Raw genomic sequence first — 24,381 nt, 5'->3', positions numbered from 1 at the left:
GCATGTTAATGCTAACTGGGAAACAAATTATCAGTCCAATGAATATATATGGCAAACAATGAATAAGTGACAGATAGATGAATTCCAGGTGTTATGCAACCTCCTATGGTTATTTGCAGAATTTTTGTTCTCTGCTTTCTTTAAGCTGTATTGAGAAAAATAATTAATTCCACAACTTTCTTGTACTCAAGTTGAAATTTTCATGGTACGAAATTTTGCTGAAGCTTACCTGAACATTGACTGAATAATAAATGCCTCTTCAGACAGACCAGGGACCACATGAATTAACAGCTACTTCAATAGATGAGCTCCAAGATTAAATGATATCTCTATCTCAAGGTATTAAACACTTCAACAGTTTACTACTGATAAAATCTGTGCTACTTCAGAAGTTTACAACACACAGGTTGCATCAAGAAGGGAAGAGATAATGTTTAATACCCTGTAGCTATCACTCGGAGATAACAAATGGTCAGATAAACTAATTCATTTAACTAGTAAACATATTTCTTACAGTGTCTTGTTAGTTTGTGGTTTGGCATCAAGTCTGTAACTTATTTCAACCCTGGTCATTACTAGCTACAGGTAAGTGGCCTAGTGATATTTCTAAATAATTATGAAAAGCACATGTGTACTTATTCACTGCTTATAATAGTTGGCATAATTATTTTCCTCCACTTGGATTTGTTTAATTGTGGCCATTACTTACAACAAACTATTAGGAGACTACTACAGTTTTTCCAAGAGCAACTGCTTAAATCTTTTGGATGCGGAATAATGAGAGTTAATCAAAGTGTAATAGCACCACCAAATATGTATGATAGTGAATCACTTAAGACCAGAAAGCCCATTGTAAATTACTTTAAATGCAGTGAAAGCAGAATAGACTGCATACAGCAAGATGATGTAAATGCAAGACAAATGAATGTAACAAAGACATTCATGACATCCCATGCCCAGAATTGTGAAGGTATTTAGCATTCTTCAACCATGATAAAACTTACATGTTTTGATTACCTCAGTGAATGCATTACTACCCATTGATGACAGTAAAGTGGTTGTATGAAGTGTATGTCATGACTGAGACCAGTTAAAACTGCCATGAAACAGAGATACTAAAAACCACAAACAGGTAAAGCATTTTAAGAATTTAATGCAGGACATACATGACAAATATCTTGCAGCACAGTAAAATAAGAAGCTCCAAAATGAAATCAACTAAAGGTTGAAAGAACTTAGAGCCACTGAGTTGCACTAGATAAGCACAAATGAAAGACAATAAACAGACTAAATTTCAGAACCAGTCATTCTTCCATCTTAGGTAAAGAAATAAGAACATAATAAGTGAAATTACATGTGTGTGTCACCCAGTTTTGTGAGGATAATAAGTAATATAAAATGGAAAAATGAACACCCTGGAACAGTGATCCCATAATGTCAAGTTTTTTCAACATAATTGAGTCAAAGGCAAACTCAGCTTAGAAAACTAATAATTAGTGACACACATTTGCTGGCCCTCATGAAGGTAAGTAGTAGCCACCAAAATTCTCTCTCCATTCTCCACAGTAATGGAAATGCCTGTGATGGGGCATCTGATTGGCACACAGTTATATGGGACTGTGTCTAGAAGGCCAGTCCTGAAACCTCTGCTGTTTTTGTATAAAATATGATATGCCTTCTAATATTTCTGTTTGCTGATTACTCTAGCTTGATAGTGATGGCTGTTAAGTGAAAAATAGGAAATGTATCAAATAATGCAGTTCAAAACATTAAGTTCATCACTTGTAGAAAATAAATTCATGCTAAATGACATTATACCGAGCGAGGTGGCGCAGTGGTTAGACACTGGACTCGCATTCGGGAGGACGACGGTTCAATCCCGCGTCCGGCCATCCTGATTTAGGTTTTCCGTGATTTCCCTAAATCGCTCCAGGCAAATGCCGGGATGGTTCCTTTCAAAGGGCACGGCCGACTTCCTTCCCCGTCCTTCCCTAATCCGATGAGACCGATGACTTCGCCGTCTGGTCTCCTTCCCCGAAACAACCAACCTAAATGACATTATGACTCAGTTTTTACAGATTTTAACACACAATGCAATTATAATTGATATTTTGATCACACAGGATGGGCACAGGATTAGTGAGTGTGAACCATTCAAATTACTGGGTGTTCAGATAGGTAATAATATGTCATGGAAAGCCCATGTTCAGGATCTTGTTCACCCACTAAATGCAGCTATGTTTACCATTAGAACAGTATTTGCAATAAGTGATAGTCCAGCATGAAAATTAGTCTACTTTGTCTTATTTCCATTTGCTTATGACGTATAGCATTATATTCTGGGGTAATTCTTCACATTTGACAAAGGGTATTTTTGGCTCAGAAATGGGCAGTTTGAGCAATATGTGGTGTAAGTTTGCAAATCTCTTGTTGATCCCTGTTCAAGAGTCTCAGAAATCTGACATTGGTTCTGACATTGGCTCTGACATTGGCATCTCAATATTTATTTTATTTGATGTTGTTTGTTATTAACAATATGAGCCTATTTCATAGAATTGTAAGTTTTTGCTCAGTTAAAGCTAGAAAGAAATCCAGTTCGCATTGGGATTACATTTCCTTGACTCTTGTGCAGAAAATTGTGCGCTATTCTGCCGGTGCATTTTCGAGAAGCTACAATAAGAATTAAAAAAATGTTATCAGTGATTTTCGAATTTTCAAGACTGAACCTTAGAATTTCCTCATGGTTTGCTCCTATTCTGTCATGAGTTACTGAAAGGAAAAAGAAGCTAATTCATGTATTAAATTGGTGATTATGCTAATATATATGCACAGCTTTTTATCTGTGTATTATCAGAGTACATTTTATTTTATGTGTTATTAATCTTCTGGTATTATTTGATGTATTGACACATTCCATGACCATGGAAATTTGCTCCTCAGTTTAGTCCTATGGAACTAGAGGCGTAAAATAAAATTTTATTAATACATCCCTTGTGTTCCGTAAATTCCATCATGAAAGAGATCGTTCAGGAATGCTGAACAATTCAAGTTACACATTAAAAGGCAGAAGCAGCCACCATTAGTTGTGTAAATGATATTAACAATCATTTAAATTCGTCCTAATCTACTCACATTTTTAATTATGTGATTATTTCTTCATTCATTACAAATGAGGATAACATGTATATTAGTAACAAATTAGCTACTTTGAAAAAAGCCACTGATTTACTTTTTACTCTACTTAGCTGCTGTTTTTATGTAGTAGTTCATACTAATTATTTAGCCATTTTTATTACTATCAGTATCCTTCAGTGAAAAAATTCAAACCTGTTTAAAACAAATATTAGTGTTAACCAAAACTAATAGTCTTAATACAAATGAACACTTTGTCTTGAACAGAAATTTAAATAGCTTTTTAAGAGATGGATATTATCTTGAGAGCTGAAGTCTGGTGTTACTTTTACCTCTTTCCACAACTGATCAAGTGGTGATGGTGGTGATGACCAAACCACATCCTGTTCCAAAACATCTTGTGCATCAAGAATCGAGATTAGTGAGATGGTCATGTTGGTAAGAGAAGTCGAGTAGCATCTTGGAGTGTGAAACTGTAAGAACAGCTGCAAACTGGTCTGGACAGTGCATCAATTATATTCTGCAACTGTGTGCAGTTCTCTCAACAAATGCAATAGGCACACAGTGTCTGTAGGCTATGGCTCTCAACACATGCTGCCTGGAGTTGACCATGAATTTTCTTATAGGTATGTTTTAGTAATAGCCATGCTGCTTGTTTTACTACAGTCTCAAATAATACCATTGCAGAATATCTTCTTCATTAGTAAATACAACTTTTTGTGCCATTCATACTAGCACTTACCTCTTGCACTACATCATCAAAGTGAGCTGCAATGGGATTAAGTGTGGGAGGAAGTATTGCAAACACCAATAAATTTTCCTAGTGGACCTAGATAACACATTGAATGCAACACTAGCCCCAGTTTGTAATGCAGATCTCACTGTGGGAATGTTGCAGGGGCTTACACTAGACTTGCATTTGGGAGGAATAGGATTCTAAACTTGTATGCCATCTCTAATGACCTCATTGCTAACAACTCATTAAACTTCAATCTTTCTCACCTCAGCAACAATTGCTCACCTGATTTCATGGTGCAGGAGTACATCAGTATGCCACTACAGCCTGGAACCAGGACAATGAAAATGTGAAATTTCCTCAAACCAATGACCCTAAAATTGATACACAGATGTAACCTAACCTCCAAAGTGTTGGCCAATTCTTTGGAAGGACATATTACCCATCTGCATTACCATAATAAGATGTCAATGAAATAAGAGTTACGACAATAAAGTAATGAGACTGATTTTCTTTGCAAGATGTGGCAACCCTGCAGGCTTGTGTAGGCACAATATCTTTGACTTTGGTCTATAAGCTGCTTCGAGACCAAGAGGCACATCGATGCAACTGCTCAGTTGTGAGTTGTGCTGTAATAAGTTAACACGTGTTTGTGTCTCTCGTCACAGGAATGGAACCGCATAATATTGCACAATGGTATGCCATTTCTTTTTGTGTTAAATTGGGTGAAAACACAACAACAACTTACAGTAAGTTTCAAAAGGCTTTCGGAGAGCAGGTTATGTCAAGAGCTTAAGTTTTTCATTGGAATAAAATGTTTAGTGAAGGCAGAATGAATGTTGAAGATGAAGACCGCAGTGGGACACCATCAATCTCGCAGACAGATGTCAACTTGGCCAGGGAGCGTGAACTCATATGATCTGATCGAAGATTATCCATGAAAATGATTACAGAAGAACTGAACATCAATCAAGAAACAGTTCATCTAATAGTAACTGAATATCTTGGATTGCTGATAATTGGATTCTGCATCACGATAATGCGCCATCCCGTATGCTCTGTCAGTACAGCAATTTTTAACCTCAAAACAAATTTCAGTACTACCACAGCCACCTTATTCACCAGATATCGCTCCGTGCAACTTTTTTCTATTTCCAAGAGTCAAAACAGCGGTCAAGGGACATCATTTTCAAACAATACAAGATGTCCAAAAAGCTGTGACGAGGGTCTTGGAAGATATTACAGAAGACGAGTTCCAGAAATGTTCCCATCAATGGCAGAAGCGTTGGAAAAGGTGTGTGGAATCAGAAGGGAACTACTTTGAAGGTGACAGCACTAAACTTGACTAAAACAGTGAGCAACATTTTTTTTTCCACATCAGTCTCATTACTTTATTGTCGCACCTCGTACAGTAGACTTAAGCATGTGACTGCTATCCTTGTTTGGTCTTCCCAGTGGTGGATACCAAGGAGTGGGTAGGTTCCAAGCCAGGGAGCAAAATAATGAGATGAGCACTTAATGTTGAATGAACTTCATTTACTGCACTTGAACAGCAGCAAGTGCAGAGCACAATGTAAAGCAAGTCCTTGAGATATGCTGGTTCAGTATTCACAATAACAACAGGCAACTACACAGGCAGAAGTGAACTGACAGACAGACTAAACTCAAGGTTGGTGCAGTGTCCTTTAAGCTGACTCTGTGGTGACAGGGGCAGAAGAGGGTGTGTCTAGAGCCAGCCACATATTGGTTACACAGTCACATTGGTTGTTGTCAACTTCCAGACGTGGACTGATGCAGCATGTTATGACAGCACATGATACAACAATCCTGACATGTATACACTCCTGGAAATGGAAAAAAGAACACATTGACACCGGTGTGTCAGACCCACCATACTTGCTCCGGACACTGCGAGAGGGCTGTACAAGCAATGATCACACGCACGGCACAGCGGACACACCAGGAACCGCAGTGTTGGCCGTCGAATGGCGCTAGCTGCGCAGCATTTGTGCACCGCCACCGTCAGTGTCAGCCAGTTTGCCGTGGCATACGGAGCTCCATCGCAGTCTTTAACACTGGTAGCATGCCGCGACAGCGTGGACGTGAACCGTATGTGCAGTTGACGGACTTTGAGCGAGGGCGTATAGTGGGCATGCGGGAGGCCGGGTGGACGTACCGCTGAATTGCTCAACACGTGGGGCGTGAGGTCTCCACAGTACATCAATGTTGTCGCCAGTGGTCGGCGGAAGGTGCACGTGCCCGTCGACCTGGGACCGGACCGCAGCGACGCATGGATGCACGCCAAGACCGTAGGATCCTACGGAGTGCCGCAGGGGACCGCACCGCCACTTCCCAGCAAATTAGGGACACTGTTGCTCCTGGGGTATTGGCGAGGACCATTCGCAACCGTCTCCATGAAGCTGGGCTACGGTCCCGCACACCGTTAGGCCGTCTTCCGCTCAAGCCCTAACATCGTGCAGCCCGCCTCCAGTGGTGTCGCGACAGGCGTGAATGGAGGGACGAATGGAGACGTGTCGTCTTCAGCGATGAGAGTCGCTTCTGCCTTGGTGCCAATGATGGTCGTATGCGTGTTTGGCGCCGTGCAGGTGAGCGCCACAATCAGGACTGCATATGACCGAGGCACACATGTATCCCGTGCCACCCAACGTGCTCTAGAAGGTGTAAGTCAACTACGCTGGCCAGCAAGATCTCCGGATCTGTCCCCCATTGAGCATGTTTGGGACTGGATGAAGCGTCGTCTCACGCGCGTCCAGCACGAACGCTGGTCCAACTGAGGCGCCAGGTGGAAATGGCATGGCAAGCCGTTCCACAGGACTACATCCAGCATCTCTACGATCGTCTCCACGGGAGAATAGCAGCCTGCATTGCTGCTAAAGGTGGATATACACTGTACTAGTGCCGACATTGTGCATGCTCTGTTGCCTGTGTCTATGTGCCTGTGGTTCTGTCAGTGTGATCATGTGATGTATCTGACCCCAGGAATGTGTCAATAAAGTTTCCCCTTCCTGGGACAATGAATTCACGGTGTTCTTATTTCAATTTCCAGGAGTGTACATTTACAGACCCAGTACAATATTTGATAAAACATCTACTCTTTCACCAAATCAAATGTAGTTATTATAAACTCAATGTTTTCAAGCTCAATATAAGGATTTTACTTCACCCATAGCAATGCCCTGTGAATACTAATACTAATAATTACATGTCTTAAGACAGTCGTGTAAAACTAGACTCATTCCATGTAATTAAGAACTATTGCAGTTATGATCCATGGAATGCCAAAAAAAAAAAAAAAAAACAATCTTCACCTTCCATTAGTCCCCCACGCAAATATCGTTGTATATTTTGTCTTCAGAGATGATCTAACTTCATTTGCCACTAGTGTATGTGGAGAGGAATCAACAATGTGCTTGTGTAAAAGTGCTACAGATTATATATATGACTTGGGCATCTGAAGCCCGTATTAAATTATGGACAGCAGAAATTTGATGTTGTTATTAGGTAAATGACGCTGCCAGTCATTTGAAGCTAATTTTCGAACATTACATTCTATGTAAGGCAATCTGGTTTTCAATATGATACTGTGTAAGATCTTCTGCACATATAATGTGCTTAATTTTTTTTCATATTGTTTCATCAATCCCCCAAACTAAGTCAGCTGACATTAAATAAAATTGAAAACTTTATATTTCCAGAAAGCAAATATTTGTGTAATTTATAGAGGCAATGGATTTTGAAAAATGATTTTATTTTAGAACTTGATGATTATCAATTTTCTGAAACGAGCCTGTGATTCACCTTTATAAAAGCTTTCTTAGTGGATCACTGAGCCTTAGAAAAGGATAGAACAGTTATGTGCAAATATTTTCGTATCTTATACAATGAATATCTGTTCATTTTTAATGTTACTTATAACTGTCATCAAAGTGTAAATACATTTATATTACAAGGCAAGTTCAATAGTTCTCAAATCATGTCCTTTGTAGTGTAGATGCAATATTCCTCTAGCATTATGTAATTATTGGATTGAACATTTGCGTGGGGAAGTATGTTAAAATTTGTCATTTCATTTTACATAAATCAAAATTGCGTTGGGTTGCAACAAAATTACACACCTCCTAATGGAACATTATCTTGTGCCACAACTACATCCTACACTCACTAGTCCTTTACCATATTCCTTGTAGTAATAAAAGGACTAAATGAGCTTTTCCAGTAACTTGTACACCACTAGAAATAATTAAAAATGAGTGTATTCTGGCTCTGTAATTTTTATATGTCATAGGAAAATATTAGTAATCCTTGAAAAGATTTCAATGTGTCAAGAAAAAGAATTATTGTACAAATAGCTATATTCATGTGAATTATATATTAGTTAAAGTTAAAATGTACAATTTACTTTCCTCTGACAGGTTGCAAGATGTTTGGTTCTTTGGTACAGAAAATGTCTAGAAAAAAACAATTTGATGATACTGATGTTTCTAAGAGTAGTCTAGCAAGAGTGCTTTCACTTTTTGATCTGATTGCACTGGGTGTTGGCAGCACACTTGGACTTGGTGTATATGTCATATCTGGATCTGTGTCAAGGACTGAAGCTGGTCCAGGAATAATAATCTCATTTCTCATTGCAGCTATTGCATCAATGTTTGCAGGTAATTTAAGAACTTTTATCCTTGTGCTAAAAATTGATTCCATAGTTTTACGAATGGATCCTAACACCTACAGTCTAGTCAGAATTAATCTATAACTTATTTTATTTTATTCCATAGAACTAAGGATTAACAAGAACCTTAACTGATGTGGACTTACTAGAAAGATGCATTATAACACACAAGCAGCTATCATAAACTGTTTCTGTATACTAAGCTATTAAGTTGCTACAGGTTCCTTGTCAAGAACTCACAAAATCCATAGTTTTTCTGAAACAACAGATGTTAAATTGTAATGAATTTCTTACAACGGACTTTTGATCTAGAAAGCTTTGAAAACTATAGAGCATAATAAATGCTGGCTCTGTAGTATTTTTCAACATATTCTTATTACCCTGTGTGGTACAAAATGAAGACCATATCAGGAAGCCCATCATTCATGCACTTACATATTGTGTTCCATAAATACCATCATGAAGGAGAGCCTTTAGTAATATGTAACAAGTCAAATTATAGATTAACTGATAGCAGCAGCCACAGTATACTGCTTTTCTAAAATATACCAAAAACCTGTTCCAACTAGCTCTAATCCACACAAATTGATAAATATAGGAATTACTTTATTCCTGTATAACTTAGGAGAAAAGTAGCTACTCTGGAAAAAATGCCACTTCTTTTTCTCCTGTACAAATTCAGCTGCTGTTTTTACTTGACGGGCACATAAAACTAAGCAAGTGTATAACCTTGTGCAGGGTGCCATCAGTTGTCTATATATCTGAAAACTTAAAAACAAGTTAAATATTAATGTTATTGTTAGCCAGATTTGTACCCTCGAATACAAATATTTCAATAAATTATAAAAGGAATGGCTAATAAGGTAATCTTTAATTTAGCTTTTGATATTTGGTGATTTATATTTTCCTGCCTGAAAAGGGCCATAAGCTTGTTAAAGACTTTTACACCAGGATATAGCCCTTCCTTTTGAATCCCAGACAAGTGCATACAGTTTATATGATAATTATTTTTCACTCTACTTTTCTGTTTTGAATTTCACAGGTCAGTCTAAATTCATGCTTGCTACAATCCAAAAATACCATTAGAGTATAAAGGTATTGCCACGTATGTGTAATAATGCCACAATTCCCGAACAGGCTTCTGCAAGATGTACATTTATCAACTCTATATAGTATTCTTACAGTACACTTACATCAGTGAGCACTTCTGTGGCACTTATTGCACCACCAGTTCTTTGTGCATTCAGCCTCATGACACACAAAGTTCCAAATTTCCTAGCCAGTCAGTGCCACTCATCATCTGTTACTGCAAGATTCCTGTCCGCCCCAATAGGTGAGTGGTCAGCGCGAACGAATACCGTGCAAAGGGGTCCAGATTCATGTCCCGGCTGGGTCGGAGATTTTCTCCCCTCAGGGACTGGGTGTCGTGTCATCATTGTCATCGTTATCATCATCATCATCATCATCATCATCATATCATCATCATCATCATCATCATCTCATCAGCATCATCATCATCATCACCATCACCATCAAATCATCCACACTGATGCGCCAGTCCCGAAGTGGCGTCAACTCAAAGGACTTGCACCATGCGACCGGTGTACCCGACACCCGACAGGAGGCCCTAACTACACATTTCATTTCACTGCAAGATTCATGACAGAAAAAAAAAGTGTGTGCAAGTTGCAACCTCAAAGATAATGTATGTTGAGACAAAACATTTTTTTAGTAAGCAGTTCCTGTCCTGTATCAATTGACCAGGCTTGCTGAAACTTTTAATAGTCTATCTGTATCAATTTCTATTTTTCCAGCTTTGTGACTGATTTATATTGATAGTACTAATTTCCATGAAAACCCTTCCAACAGTCTGGCTAAGACATTTATTTTTGCCATGTTCTGTATGCCATTTTCTATGGTGTAGCAATTCGCTTATGATTACTGGAAGGTTATGGCTTATTTGTTTCTGAAATCTATTGGAATTTACCAGAACAGTCTACTTTGTTTTTTGTTGTTGTGGTCTTCAGTCCTACCACTGGTTTCATTCGGCTCTCCACAGTAGTCTATCCTGCTAAAGTCTCTTGATCACTACATAACTACTTGAACATACATACATCTGAAACTGTTTATTGTATTTGAGGCCCCCTGCTCGGACCTTCCCTTCTCCAACCCCCTCTCTTCTGCACTTACCGAGCGAGGTGGCGCAGTGGTTAGCACACTGGACTCGCATTTGGGAGGACGACGGTTCAATCCCGCGTCCGGCCATCCTGATTTAGGTTTTCCGTGATTTCCCTAAATCGCTCCAGGCAAATGCCGAGATGGTTCCTTTGAAAGGGCACGGTCGACTTCCTTCCCCGTCCTTCCCTAAACCGATGAGACCGATGATCTCGCAGTTTGGTCTCTTCCCTCAAAACAGCCCAGCCCCAGCCAGCTCTTCTGCACTTACTTACCTCCATTACAGAAAGACAGTTCCTTGACGTCTCAAGATGTTCCTATCACCCAATCCTTTCTTCTCATAAATTTTTTCCCTAAATTTCTGTTTCCCCAATTAGATCCAGTACCTCCTCATTGGTTATCTGATCTACAAATTCTTCTGTTCTTATATGGTATTAACTGTCCACAGACCATATTTCACCTCTGTACAAGGCTACACTTCAGACAAATACATTCAGAAAAGACTACCTAACATTTAAATTTATGTTAATTGTTAACAAATGTCTCTCTTTCAGAAATATTTTTATTGTAATTCCAGTCAGCATTTTATATCCTCTCTACTTTAGCTACCAACAGTAATTTTGCTACCCAGATAGCAAAGCTCATCTATCTTTTGTTTTATTTTTGTTGCTGTTTGTCTTATAATATCTTTTCAATACACTGTTCACAGAACTCATTTGCCCTTCCAAGTTCTTTGCGAGAACAGCACTGTTTCTCCATATACCTAATTGTTCTCTCTGTGGTGGATTTCTACCAGTTTCTCCATTTTTTGTTCACAAACAATGGAAACTACAGGTAGGAAAATCAACAATGTCAGAAAAAAACAGATTGCTACTTACCGTAGAGAAGACATGTGAAGTTGTAGACAGGCACAATTAAGACATTTACACTATGTGATCAAAAGTATCTGGACACACCCAAAAGATATATTTTTTCATATCAGGTGCATTGTGTTGCCACCTACTGCCAGGTACTCCATATCAGTGACCTCAGTAGTCATTAGACATCATGAGAGAGCAGAATGGGGCTGTCCATGGAACTCACGGACTTCAAATGTGGTCAGGTGATTGGGAGTCACTTGTGTCATACATCTGTATGTGAGATTTCCACACTCCTAAACATCCCTAGGGACACGTACAGCACAAAAGTGTACAGGACGACCTCGTCTGTTGACTGACAGAGACCACCGACAGTTCCAGCATTACCAATGGAGGGCACCACAAAAATGTAAGTCATTCTCAGCCAGGTGTCCGGATACTTTTGATCACATAGTGTACATAAAGCTTTTGGCCACAACCTTCATCAGTAAAAGAGAGACACACGCCATTTAACACACAAGCAAGCACACCTCATACACTCACAACCACCAAATCCAGGATCTCAGAGTGGAATGCAACTATCATGTTGGATGCAAGCAGCAGGGTTAGGAAAGAGGAAGGGATCATAATGTACAGATGGGGAGAGAGACAAACAATGCCTGGTAGTGTGTGCAGTGACAGTCTTGTGCCAACAGGCATAGCATCAGGAGATTGTGGGGCAAGGGGATGGGGAAAAAATGAGCAAAAAAGAGGAGGACGGGGAAAGGTGGGCGGATGCATTGGCATAGGACTGCAAATAAACATGGCCAAAGATGAGAATGGAGAGGAGATGATTGGACAAAGCAGGTGGATGTTATTGGGTGGAGGGTGTGGGGATAATTTGTTACCGTAGGCTGAAGCCGAGATAACTACGGGAGTGGAGAATGTCTTGTAAGAATAACGTCGCTCTGCACAGTTCAGAAAAGCTGGTGGTGGGGGGAAGAAACCATATAGCTCAGGTAATAAAGCAGCCATGGAAATCAGGTGAGTTACATTCAGATGCATGTTGTGCCACAGGATATCTACTTTGCTCTTGACCACAGTTTGGTGGTGGCCATTCATCCTGGTGGACAGCTGGTTGGTAGTCATACCAATATGAAATACTGTGCAATAATTGCAGCAGAGTTGGTAAATGACATGGCTTCTTTCACAGGTGGCCCAGCCCCTGATGGGCAGGATAAACCTGTGATAGGATGGAATAGAAAGTCCTGGGTGGGTGGATTGGCAGGTTGTGCACCTGAGTCTCCCACAGGAATATGATCCTTGTGGCAAGGGATTCAGATTGGGAGTGGCATAGGGATGAACTGTGATGTTGTGGAGTTTGTGTGGGTGACAAAGCATCACTTTAGGAGCTGAGGGTTTTGGCTTTGGCTCTGGATTCGGTGAAGAATTGGTAGGGAGTTTTGGGGGATGTGGAAAGCTGAAAAGGTCAGCTTGGGCGGGTTTAGCTGCTATCAGGGGTGGACGAGGAGGAACACTGTGAGTATGATAGGGGTTGGATAGTGGTGTCTGGAGTCAGCAGTAGTATGTCAGCAGGTTTAATAACTTGTAGGTGGTGTCTGGAATGCACTTCCACGTGCTGGGGAGCAAGGAAATCAGTTCCAAAGATGTGATGTAGGAGATGTTGACCTCCTCCTCTCTGATGGCTCCATCCACACCTCTGTCCACATTCAACCTTCCAACCACCAAAAATGCATCTGAATGTAACTCACTTGATTTCCATGGCTGCTTTACTACCTGAGCTATCTGGATTGTTCCCTCCACCACCAGCTTTTCTAAGCTGCGCAGAGGCTTACAACACATTCTCCACTCCCATAATTATCCTCGCCTCAACCTATGGTAACGTACTATCCCCACACCATTAACCCAATAGTATCCATGAGCATTGTCCTATCATCTCCTTCCCATTCTCGTCTTCCACCCTGTGTATTTACAGTCTCATACCAAAGCATTTGCCCGTCTTTCACTGTCCTCTCCTTTTTTGTTCCTTTTTTCCCCACCGTCCACCCCAATAGCTGAGTGGTCAGCGCAGCAGTCTGTCACGCTAAGGGGCCTGGGTTCGATTCTCGGTGGGCTCGGAGATTTTCTCCACTCAGGGACTGGGTGTTGTGTTGTCCTCATTATCATTTCATCATCACCAGTGGAAGGCAATGGAAAACAACCACTGGAATCACTTCCCTAGATGCTCATGTGGTGGACCTCTCTGATGAGGCTTCCCCCATGGCAAGACCTGCCATAAGGCAGAACACAAAGTTAAGTTTTTCCCCAACTCCCTGCCCCACAATCTCCTGATTGTGTGCCTGTTGGCACAAGACTTTGTCCCTGCACACACTACCAGGCAGGGTTTGTCTCTTTCTCCAGCTGTACACTACTATCGCTCTCCCTTCCCTGCCCCCTCAGATTGCTGCTTGCATCCCGCGTGATAGTTGCATTCCGGCCTGAGATGCTTGAGATGATGGTCTTGTGTGCATGAGGTGTGCTTGCTTGTGTGTGTGAATGGTCATGACCATGATAAAGGTCATGACCAAAAACTTTATGTAAATGCCTTTTAATTGTGCTTGTCTGTAGCTTGACACGTCTTTTTAAGGTAAGTAGCAATCTGTCTTTTCCCATATTATTAATACTATGTTCTTCTTGAAGTATGTGGATATTCTACCTGTCTCATGTACCCCACACACAGGTGGAATAATTTAATCATGACTGGCATTTCAAAGGATCTTAATTCTGAAGAAATGTCATCTACTCCAAGGTCCTAGTTTCCACTTTGTTCTTTCAATGTTTCAGCAAATTTTCTTGCAGCATTATATCTCCCATCTGATCTTCATTTTACTTCCCCTTCCCTTCCTTTAATGTTGTCTTTAATTATTTTCCCTAGTGAAATGCTTCTGTTTGTTCATTCTGTATTTCAGTATTCCCTTCAATTGGTACTGCCTTGTCACATGAGCTCTTAATATTCATATTACTGCTGTCTGTAACTCAACACCTTCTCTATGTGCATATTGTTTTCATTGCATCCTGCACCTTCCATGGTTTAAATTAAATGTCTTGTAGTTATGCAGAGATTTCTATTGCACCTTGTCCTTTTACCCATTTGATTCTATGCAGTGTCCACTGTTTCATCTCTCAAGGTTACCTATTAGTCTTTTATTGTGTTCCTTACCACTGTTTCAGTCAGTCAATGTGTAATGTTTCCTTTCAAACTCTCAAATACCGCAGCTCCTTGCAACTTACCAGGTCCCATCTCCTTGATTTCCTACCTTTCTGTAGTTTCTTCAGATTTAATCTACTGTTCATAACCAACAAATTAGGGCTGGAGTCTACCTCTTCCCATTAAAATCTCATTACAAAATCTCTGTCCTACCATTACACAATCTATGTGAAACCTTACAGTGTCTCCAACTGTCTTCTGCATATAGAACATTCTTTCTTGATTCTTAAATCAAATGTTTGTGTTAATTAAATTATGCTCTGAGAAAAACTGCACCAGGAAGCTTCCCCTTACGCTGCCTTTTCCCAATCAATGCTCTCCTACTTTTTGCTCTTCTGCTTTTCGTGCTGTCAAACCTGCTATCACAATTAAATTTTTGGCTCCTACAATTATCTAACAAATTTCTTTTATCTCATGATCTGTTTTATGAATCTCTTCCTAATCTGCATAGCTAGTAAACTTATAGGCTTGTACTACTGTGTTGGGTGTAGGTTTCTTGTCTATCTTGGCTACAAAAACGTGTTCACTATGCTTGTCTACTCCTATTTCAATCATTGTTAGACCCAGTCCTGCATTACCCCTATGTATCTATAGCCTTGTACTTACCTGACCAGAAGTCCTGGTTTTCCTGTAAGCACACTTCACTATTTCTCATAATATCTAACTTCAATCGATGCAAGTACCTGGTTAAGGAATTTTATATTCCATCTCTGATGAATAGTCTCCCAGTTTTGTTTTTCCGGATAATGACAACCTTCTGAGTAGTCTCCCCCTGGATATCTGAGGGGGAGGGGGGGGGGGGGCTATTTTACCCTTGGAATATTTTATGCAAGAGGATGCCATCATCAAACCATACAGTAAGCTACAGTCCATTCAGTAAAATTTTGTTTGTGGTTTACTCTTGTTTTCAACTGTTCACAGTACCAAAATAAAAAGGCCATTTGGCTATTGTTTCAAGGCTAGATCAGTCAATCGTCCAGTATGTTGCCACTGGAACTACCGGAAAGCCTGCTGGCATACTTCAGGAAACAGTGGTTCTCCTGTCCTGTCCACAGATACCTCTCTGATGTGGTTGCATCTATTGAACAACTATCTGTATCACTGAGGGATGCAAGCCATCCCATCTCAGTAAGTTCCATGATTAAAAGCGGATAGAACAGCTTTTATATGTATAAATCGGTGTATTCTCTTCTGATACACAGAGTTCATCTCCACATCTACTTTCACATGTGTCCAATAAATATAGCTTCAGTTTGAAGTGTTACCCTGCCTTCAAACTGATAAGTTGATTCCCAATTCTATGTGACCAAAGATAGTGAAGATCTTGTGTATTTGAGCCATAGCTCCAATAAGGATGACAAAATTTGTAATCATGGTCAGGAATCAAAGTACAAACAATACAATCCCAGTTTGAATTGTCAAGGTACCAATGGATACAAAAGCATTCATGAGTTAGAAGCACATCATGCATCCAGCAGTGTTTTCAGGAGATGCTGGCCAGAATCTGACAAAATGGATAGAAGGTTTCAACTGTGTCACTAAATACATGGTTGACCATTAAATTTACAACACCATAAAAGGTTGCAAAAACAAAATTTTACTTAATGTGTGTACTCACCATAATAGGATGTATGTATGATAGAATTTGTATGTGATTTGTGGGAATACAAGGCATATACTTGAAAGACAGAGCTGCCACCTCTGGCAGGAGTAATAATAGCTCTAACCAGTTTGAGCACTGAGTGAAACTGAACGTGGATGACAGATAAGGTATATGGTTTCCACACTTCAAGGTGAACCCAAAGTTCACCAGTCGTAGTGCATAGTGAGTGGTGGCATGAGAGATGTTTAGCAACTCAGGACTGAATGTTTTCAGTAGATAGATCAAGAGAATTTCCAGGTCAGTGCAGCAGTTAAACACTCTATTTTTTGAGGTAGGTCAGGATAGCACAGGCAACATGCAGTCATTTAGTATGTTGAAAGATAATGTTATGGAGACACGGAAGATGTGGCATAGCTACCAGCCTTAACATGTCATAGAGATAGTACTTTCTGTTCAGATGACCAACTATGAAAACCAGAGATGATTATTTTGTGGGATCACCTCTCCTGTATTTCCTGGGATCTCCAGTATTACAGCAATTTTTTAAATCTTCCTAGCTCCCCATATACTGCATATTTTGTCAGTGATGACTTTTACAAATATTAATTGATGAATTACTATTAGTAGTTCAAACTTCTAGACAAACAGATCTCAAAAAGTTTTGTAAAATAATTGATACTGTCAAATAATTTATTTGTGGAGTAGGAGTTGCCACCAAAAAGTCTTTCAAACTCCATTTGAATTGTGCTTTGTCTGAAACTAGGCTCTTAATGGCTCTTGGCAACTTATGGAAGATATGTATTCCTGAATATTGGACCTCCTTTCTGGACCAAGGTAAGTAATTCCAAATCTTTATGTACATTGTTGCTTATTCCAAGTGTTGTTATTGTGTACTGAGCTACTGGACTGAAAAAGGTACATATTACTTACAACAAACTTCATTAATGAATGAATATTCTGAGAAGCAGTAGTTAGTAGTACTTTGAATAGATTTGGCATGTTGTTCTTAAATGTACACCACAAATGAGTCTTATTACATGCTTTCACCATCTAAAACCTTTCTCTTAGTTTATGGCATTACCCAAGTATGATACCATATTATATAATAAAGTATTTATATCTCCATTGTCAGCCATTCCAAGAAAATGGAATGTAGCCTTGTAGCTGAAATTTATTGCAACTAAATCTCCCTTAAAATTATGGTCAGATGCTGGTCATCTCCCTTAAAAACCATGATCAGATGATGGTTGCCCTTTGCATATCCAGTGGCACCTCATACCACCATGACAGGTTCTTGGCCTGTAAGACAATGATGAATGCAGGCCAACATCATTTGTGCTCCTCAGAGGCTCGACACACAGATCAACTGCTGTCATTGGCCAAGCTGAGTTCTATCTTAAGTTATTTGTGTAATCAATCTCTTTATCAGAGGAACATTTCCAGACTGGCTAAAATATGCTGAAGTTAAGTCTCTTTACGAGAAGGGGGATAAAGAGATACAATAAATCTATTGACAATTTCACTTGTGATGGCTTTCTCAAAAATATTTGAAAAGGTTGTGTTCAGGCATCTCCATAAGCATCTGAGTAAAAATAATATATTGTCCAAGTCACAGTTTGGATTTCTTAAGGGTTCTGATCTAGAGAAATCTATTTACGCTTGTAATGAGAATGTACTTGATTCATTAGGTAATAAATTAGAGGCTACTGGCATTTTCTGTGACCTGTCAAAAGCCTTTGACTGTGTGAACCACACCATTCTCTTCAGTAAATTAGAATATTACAGCATCACTGGTAGTGCTGCAAAATGGTTTGAGTCTTATCTAACTAACAGGAAACAAAGTGTGTCATTGCAAAATGCCTATGCAGTAAGCAGTCAGTCTTCATCAGACTGAGATTTAATTACAAGTGGTATTCCTGAAGGTTCCATCTTGGGTCCATTGATTTTTCTTGTGTACATTAATGACCTCTTGTCTGTTGCATTGCCAGATGCTAAGTTTGTTTCGTTTGCAGATGATTCAAACATTGCAATTATTGCAAGTATAGATTTAGAAATGGCTGCTAATCAAATTTTCACTGATATTAATAAATAGTTTAAAGCTAATTCACTGTCATTAAACATTGAAAAGACCCACTAAATGCAGTTCAGAAACTGTAAGAGATTTCCTTCCAGCATGTGTATAACATATGAAAACATGCAAATAGAAGAGGTGGACAATGTTAAATTTCTGGGATTACAACACGATAATAAATTCAGTTGGGAAGAGCAAACCACAGAACTGCTGAAGCACCTAAACAAGTCTGTATTTTCAGTGAGAATGATATCAGATGTAGGAGATATAAATACAAAAAAAACTTTGCATAATTTGCCTACTTTCATTCTATTATGTCATACGTGATCATATTCTGAGGTAACTCATCAAACCGAGCAAAAGTTTTAAGCATGTAATAAGAATAATTTGTGGTGTAAATTCAAGAACATCATGCAGAATCCTCTTTTAAGGAACTTTTTAGTCTAACCACTGCTTCTCAGTATATTTATTCCTTAATGAAATTTGTTGCAAGTATTACATCTCTATTTCCAACCAATAGCTCAGTACATAGTATCAATACTAGCAATAAGAACAATCAACATAAGGCCTAAAATCACTTACTTTGGTCCAAAAAGGGATCCAAAATTTAGGAACACACATTTTCAATAAATTGTCAGCAACAATTAAAAACTTGGTTTCAGATAGAGCACAATTTAAACAGAGTTAGAAAGATGTTTGATAGGCAACTCCTTCTACTCCATAGATGAAAATCTTAACAGAGACTGTTAGGGCAGCTTAAGTAAAAATGTCTGTTAGATTTCAATTTTGACAGCACTTTGACAAAATAGTCAAGATTATGTAATTTGTGTATGATAAATTTATTAATAGTGCATAACAGTGTTTCATTCTGACAGCATATTAATTCTGCAAATATTAGCTGTTCCAATTTACTGTATTGTACTCACCTAGTTTAACAATCTCTTGACAAATGATCAGGGTAGTAAGCATTATATTCAAATGTTTTATGATTTTTATGGTATACTTCCTGACATGTTCCACACCAATACGAATCATCTCATTTTTTGGGTCTGTGAGATGAAAACTGAATCTAATCTAATCTCAACACTACTGTTAGTGCACCTCTTTCTGTTGCTATGTCAAGGGAAGCTGTAAAGGTGCGTGCTCCCCGAGACATTGTTGCACAGTCTTTGTGGTGCTATAATTCTGTTGAATAATCTGCTCTTTTTGTCAGTCTGACACAGATTATAAGCTTCTGATTTATATTTAATGGCTCCAGACAAGAGGTACTTTGTCCATCATGACCTAAATTCTTTCATAGCCATATTTGTAACATAGGAGACAATTTTGACTACAGTATAAATTGCTTCAAATTATCCATTTATTTTCATTTCAGCCTTCTTGCTTATTGACATCTACATATATATCCCACAAGCTAACAGACAGTGTGTGGCAGAGGGTATTTATCCTTTCCCATCCCTGCTACCATGTTCCATTGCCAAATGGTGCTTGGGAAGAATGATTGTCCATAGATCTCCATATTAGCTCTAATTTCTCAAATTTTCTTATTATGGTCATTCTACAAGACATATGTGGAATGAAGAAATACATTGCCCAGCTTACCAGAATGTCTTCTCTCCTAATTTCAATGCACCCTGCCACTCTTGTGGCCTCTGACACGAGTTTGTTGAACATCTCTGTAATACTCTTGTGCTAACGACATGATCCCATGATGGAACACACTGCTCTCCCTCCCTCCTTCCCTCCCTCCCTCCCTCCGGTCCGTCCGGTCCGTCCGGTCCGTCCGGTCCGTCCGGTCCGTCCCCCCCCCCCCCCCCCCCAACCTGTAATGCAAAGGTGTTGGACTGATGAACAATGTTCAAGAGTCAGTTTCAGTTGAACAAGTGATTTCTAAGCCACTTCCTTTATGGATGAGTTACATTTATTTAAGATTCTTTCCACAAATCTCTGCCTGACATCTTATTTTCCCACTATTTGTTTTATGTGGTAATTCCACTTAAGGTCACTCCAGATAGTTATTTCTAGAAATTTTATGGTAGTTACTGTCTCCAGAAATTTGTCATCAGTAATGTAATTGTACAGAAATGCTATTTTTCTACGTATCCACAACATCTTACTTTTATTTACATTCATAATTAACTGACAATCACTGCACCATCCATCAGTCCTGCAGTGTACCACAGTCTTCTGCTGTTGCTATCTAAATGCATCATCTGCAAACCACCTCTAGGATAATTGATTAGATCATTTATATTTTATGAACAGTAGCAGTCCTATTGGAACTTCTTTGGGGTACTCATGAAATGACCTTTACATCTATCAGTTTCGTGTTGAGTTCTGTCTGTAAGGAAGTCTTCAATGCAGACACAAATTTGGTCCAATACTGAGTAAATTCCTGTTTTCTTTTTTTTGTTTTTGTTTTTTTTTTTTTCCTTTAACTAAATGGCAGTGCAGGACTGTAGGAACAAGGCATTGATCTGAGTGCTGATGTCTACAGAGCTGTGCATCTCATAGAAGAACAGAGCAAACTGAGTCCCAAAAGATCTCCATTTGCTGAATCTATCTTGATTTTTATGGAGGAGATTTTTGTTTTCCATAATACATCATAATATGAGGTCTGTTCAAAAAATTCTGGAATATTTGTAATTTTGCACCAATGGTGTGTTGGAGCGAAATGCAATTGGCATCCCTGCACATGCCTGTGTTTAATGTGTAACAGCTGGAAGTTTCATTGTTGTATGTCTGTTAGTTATTGTTCAGTGCTGTATTGAGCAGAACATTGTGTTGCACAGTTTGCAAATTTAAAGATGGTGGAGTTATAGAAGGGATGTATCTGCATTAAACTTTGCACAAAACCCAAGAAAACCTTTACAGGGACACACCAATTGATGCAAGAAGCCTACAGTGATCAGTGCTTAAGCCATACTCAGTGTTACAAATGGTTCACATGGTTTAAAAATGGCTGGATGGAAGTTAAAGGTGACCCTTGTTCAGTACGCCCTTCGCCATTTACCGACAACGCTTATGTCAGGAATGTTAATGAAATTGTGTGTGCCAACTGAAGGCTGCATCTTGGAATGCATTGCATTGCTGCCAAGTTCATCCCATGGCTCATGAGTCAAGACAATAAAGACGTTTGCCTTGAAATCTGTGAAGAGCTTTCAGATCACGCAAATGACAACATGACGTACCTTAAAAGAATCATATCTGGTGATGAGGTATGGGTCAACGGCTATGATGTTTAGACCAAGGTTCACTCTTAACAATAGGTCAGGGAAAGGTTCTCAAAGACAAAAAAATTCATAGTAGGTTAGGTCAAATGTCAAAGCTGGCGCTGAAAGCTGACTAAAGCCAGATATAAGTTCAGCAGAAATTTTTACGAAGAACCTAGTGGTGTTCGGAAAGGATAGGCTAAACACGGTTGGCGGTGGAGTGTTTGTTGTTGTTAGTAGTAGTTTAACTTGTCGCGAAATTGAAATTGAAGTAGATACTTCCTGTGAGTTAGTATAGGCAGAGGTCATTGTTGGCAACTGGAATAAAATATTAATTGGATCCTTTTACTGACCACCTAATTCAGATGATACAGTTGCTGTAAGGTTCAAAGAAACCTTGAGTTTGATTTCAAACACATACCTGACTCATACGATATTAGTTGGTGATGACATTAATTTACCCTGGATATGTTGGCGAAAATACATGTTTAATTCTGGAGGTATGCATAAAATATCATCCAAAATTGTGCTAAACGCATTCTCTGCAAATTATTTTGAGCAGTTAGTTCATGAGCCTACACGAATAGTAAATGATTGTGAAAACACACTTGACCTCTTAGCAACAAATAATCCTGAGTTAATAACGAGCATCAAAACCAACTCAGGGATTAGTGAACACAGGGTTATCATAGCGAGATTGAATATCGTAATCCCCAAATCCTCGAAAAATAAGTTTAAAATATACCTATTCAAAAAATCAGATAAAAATTCACTTGACGCCTTCCTGAGAGACAATCTCCACTCATTACAAATTAATAATATAAGTGCAGACCAGATGTGGCTTAAATTCAAAGAAATAGTATCAGCAGCAGTTAAGAGATTTATACCAATTAAATTAACAAACGATGGAGCTGATCCTCCTTGGTACACAAAATGGGTTAGAACACTGTTGCAGAAACAACAAAACCAACATGCCAAATTTAAACAGACACAAAATCCCCATGATTGGTGATCTTTTACAGAAGCTTGAAATTTAGCATGGACTTCAATGTGAGATGCTTATAACAGTTTCCACAGTGAAACTTTGTCTCGAAATATGACAGAAAATCCAAAGAGATTCTGGTCGTATGTGAAGTATGTTAGCAGCAAGAAACAATCAGTGCCTTCTCTGCATGATAGCAATGGAGGTACTATTGAAGACAGTGCTGCCAAAGCAGAGTAGAAGATGAAGTAAATATTCCAGAATTCGAATCGAGAACACCTGCCAACATGAGTAACGTAGAAGTAAATATCCTCAGAGTAGTGAAGCAACTTAAATCACGTAATAAAAGTAAGTCTTCTGGTCCAGACTGTATACCAATTAGGTTCCTTCTGGAGTATGTTGATGCATTAGCTCCATACTTAACACTAATATACAACCATTCACTCAACAAAAGATCCATACCCAAAGACTGGGAAGTTGCACAGGTCACACCAATATTCAAGAAAGGTAGTAGGAGTAATCCACTAAATTACAGGCCCATATCATTAACGTTGATATGCAGCAGAATTTTAGAACATATATTGTGTTCGAACATTATGAATTACCTTGAAGAAAATGATCTATTGACACACAGTCAACATGGGTTTAGAAAACATCGTTCCTGTGAAACACAACTAGCTCTTTATTCACATGAAGTGTTGAGTGCTATTGACAAGGGATTTCAGATCGATTCCATATTTCTGGATTTCCAGAAGACTTTTGACACCGTACCACATGAGCGGCTCATAGTTAAATTGTGTGCTTATGGAATAATGTCTCAGTTATGTGACTGGGTTTGTGATTTCCTGTCAGAAAGGTCACAGTTCATAGTAATTGACGGAAAGTCATTGAGTAAAACAGAAGTGATTTCTGGCGTTCCACAAAGTAGTGTTATAGGCCCTTTGCTGTTCCTTATCTATATAAATGATTTGGGAGACGATCTGAGCAGCTGTCTTTGGTTGGTTTCAGATGATGCAGTCATTTATTGACTAATAAAGTTATCAGAAGATCAAAACAAACTGCAAAATGATTCAGAAGAAATATCAGAATGGTGCAAAAAGTGGCAGTTGACCCTAAATAGCATAAAGTGTGAGGTCATCCACATGAGTGCTAAAAGGAACTCATTAAACTTCGATTCACAATAAATCAGTCTAATCTAAAAGCTGTAAATTCAACTAAATATATAGTTATTACAATTACAAACAACTTAAATTGGAAGGAACACACAGAAAATGTTGTGGGGAAGGTTAACCAAAGACTGCGTATTATTAGCAGGACTCTTAAAAAATGTAACAGACCTACTAAGGCAACTGCCTACACTACGCTTGTCCACCCTCTTTTAGAATACTGCTGTGCAGTGTGGGATCCTTACCAGATAGGACTGACAGAGTACATCAATAAAGTTCAAAGGAGGTCAGTATGCTTTGTATTACCACGAAACATGGGAGAGAGTGTCACAGAAATGATACAGGATATGGGCCGCACATCATTAAAAGAAAGGCATTTTTCGTTGTGACAGAATCTTCTCACGAAATTACAATCACCAACTTTCTCCTCCAAATGCGAAAATATTTTGTTGACACTGACCTACATAGGGAGGAATGATCACCATCATAAAATAAGGGAAATCAGAGCTTTTACAA

At 39.0% G+C, this 24,381-nt stretch overlaps 1 protein-coding gene across 2 annotated transcripts in view; it reads left to right on the top strand.

Moving 5' to 3' along the window:
• The first annotated feature begins 503 nt into the window (after window positions 1-503).
• The window catches only part of LOC124605820 (high affinity cationic amino acid transporter 1-like), a 180,389-nt gene continuing 156,511 nt past the window's right edge, over window positions 504-24,381 (top strand). For both annotated transcript variants that reach the window (XM_047137738.1, XM_047137736.1), the window contains exons 1-2: window positions 504-585; window positions 8,302-8,541. In XM_047137738.1, coding sequence (XP_046993694.1) covers window positions 8,310-8,541 — 232 coding nt within the window. In that variant the 5' untranslated portion in view covers window positions 504-585; window positions 8,302-8,309. The remainder of the gene's footprint in view (window positions 586-8,301; window positions 8,542-24,381) is intronic.

Source organism: Schistocerca americana, chromosome 3 (assembly GCF_021461395.2).
Source record: "Schistocerca americana isolate TAMUIC-IGC-003095 chromosome 3, iqSchAmer2.1, whole genome shotgun sequence".
Lineage (NCBI taxonomy): Eukaryota > Metazoa > Arthropoda > Insecta > Orthoptera > Acrididae > Schistocerca > Schistocerca americana.
Note: the sequence above shows the minus strand (reverse complement) of the source record. Positions and strands in the feature narration are given on the sequence as shown.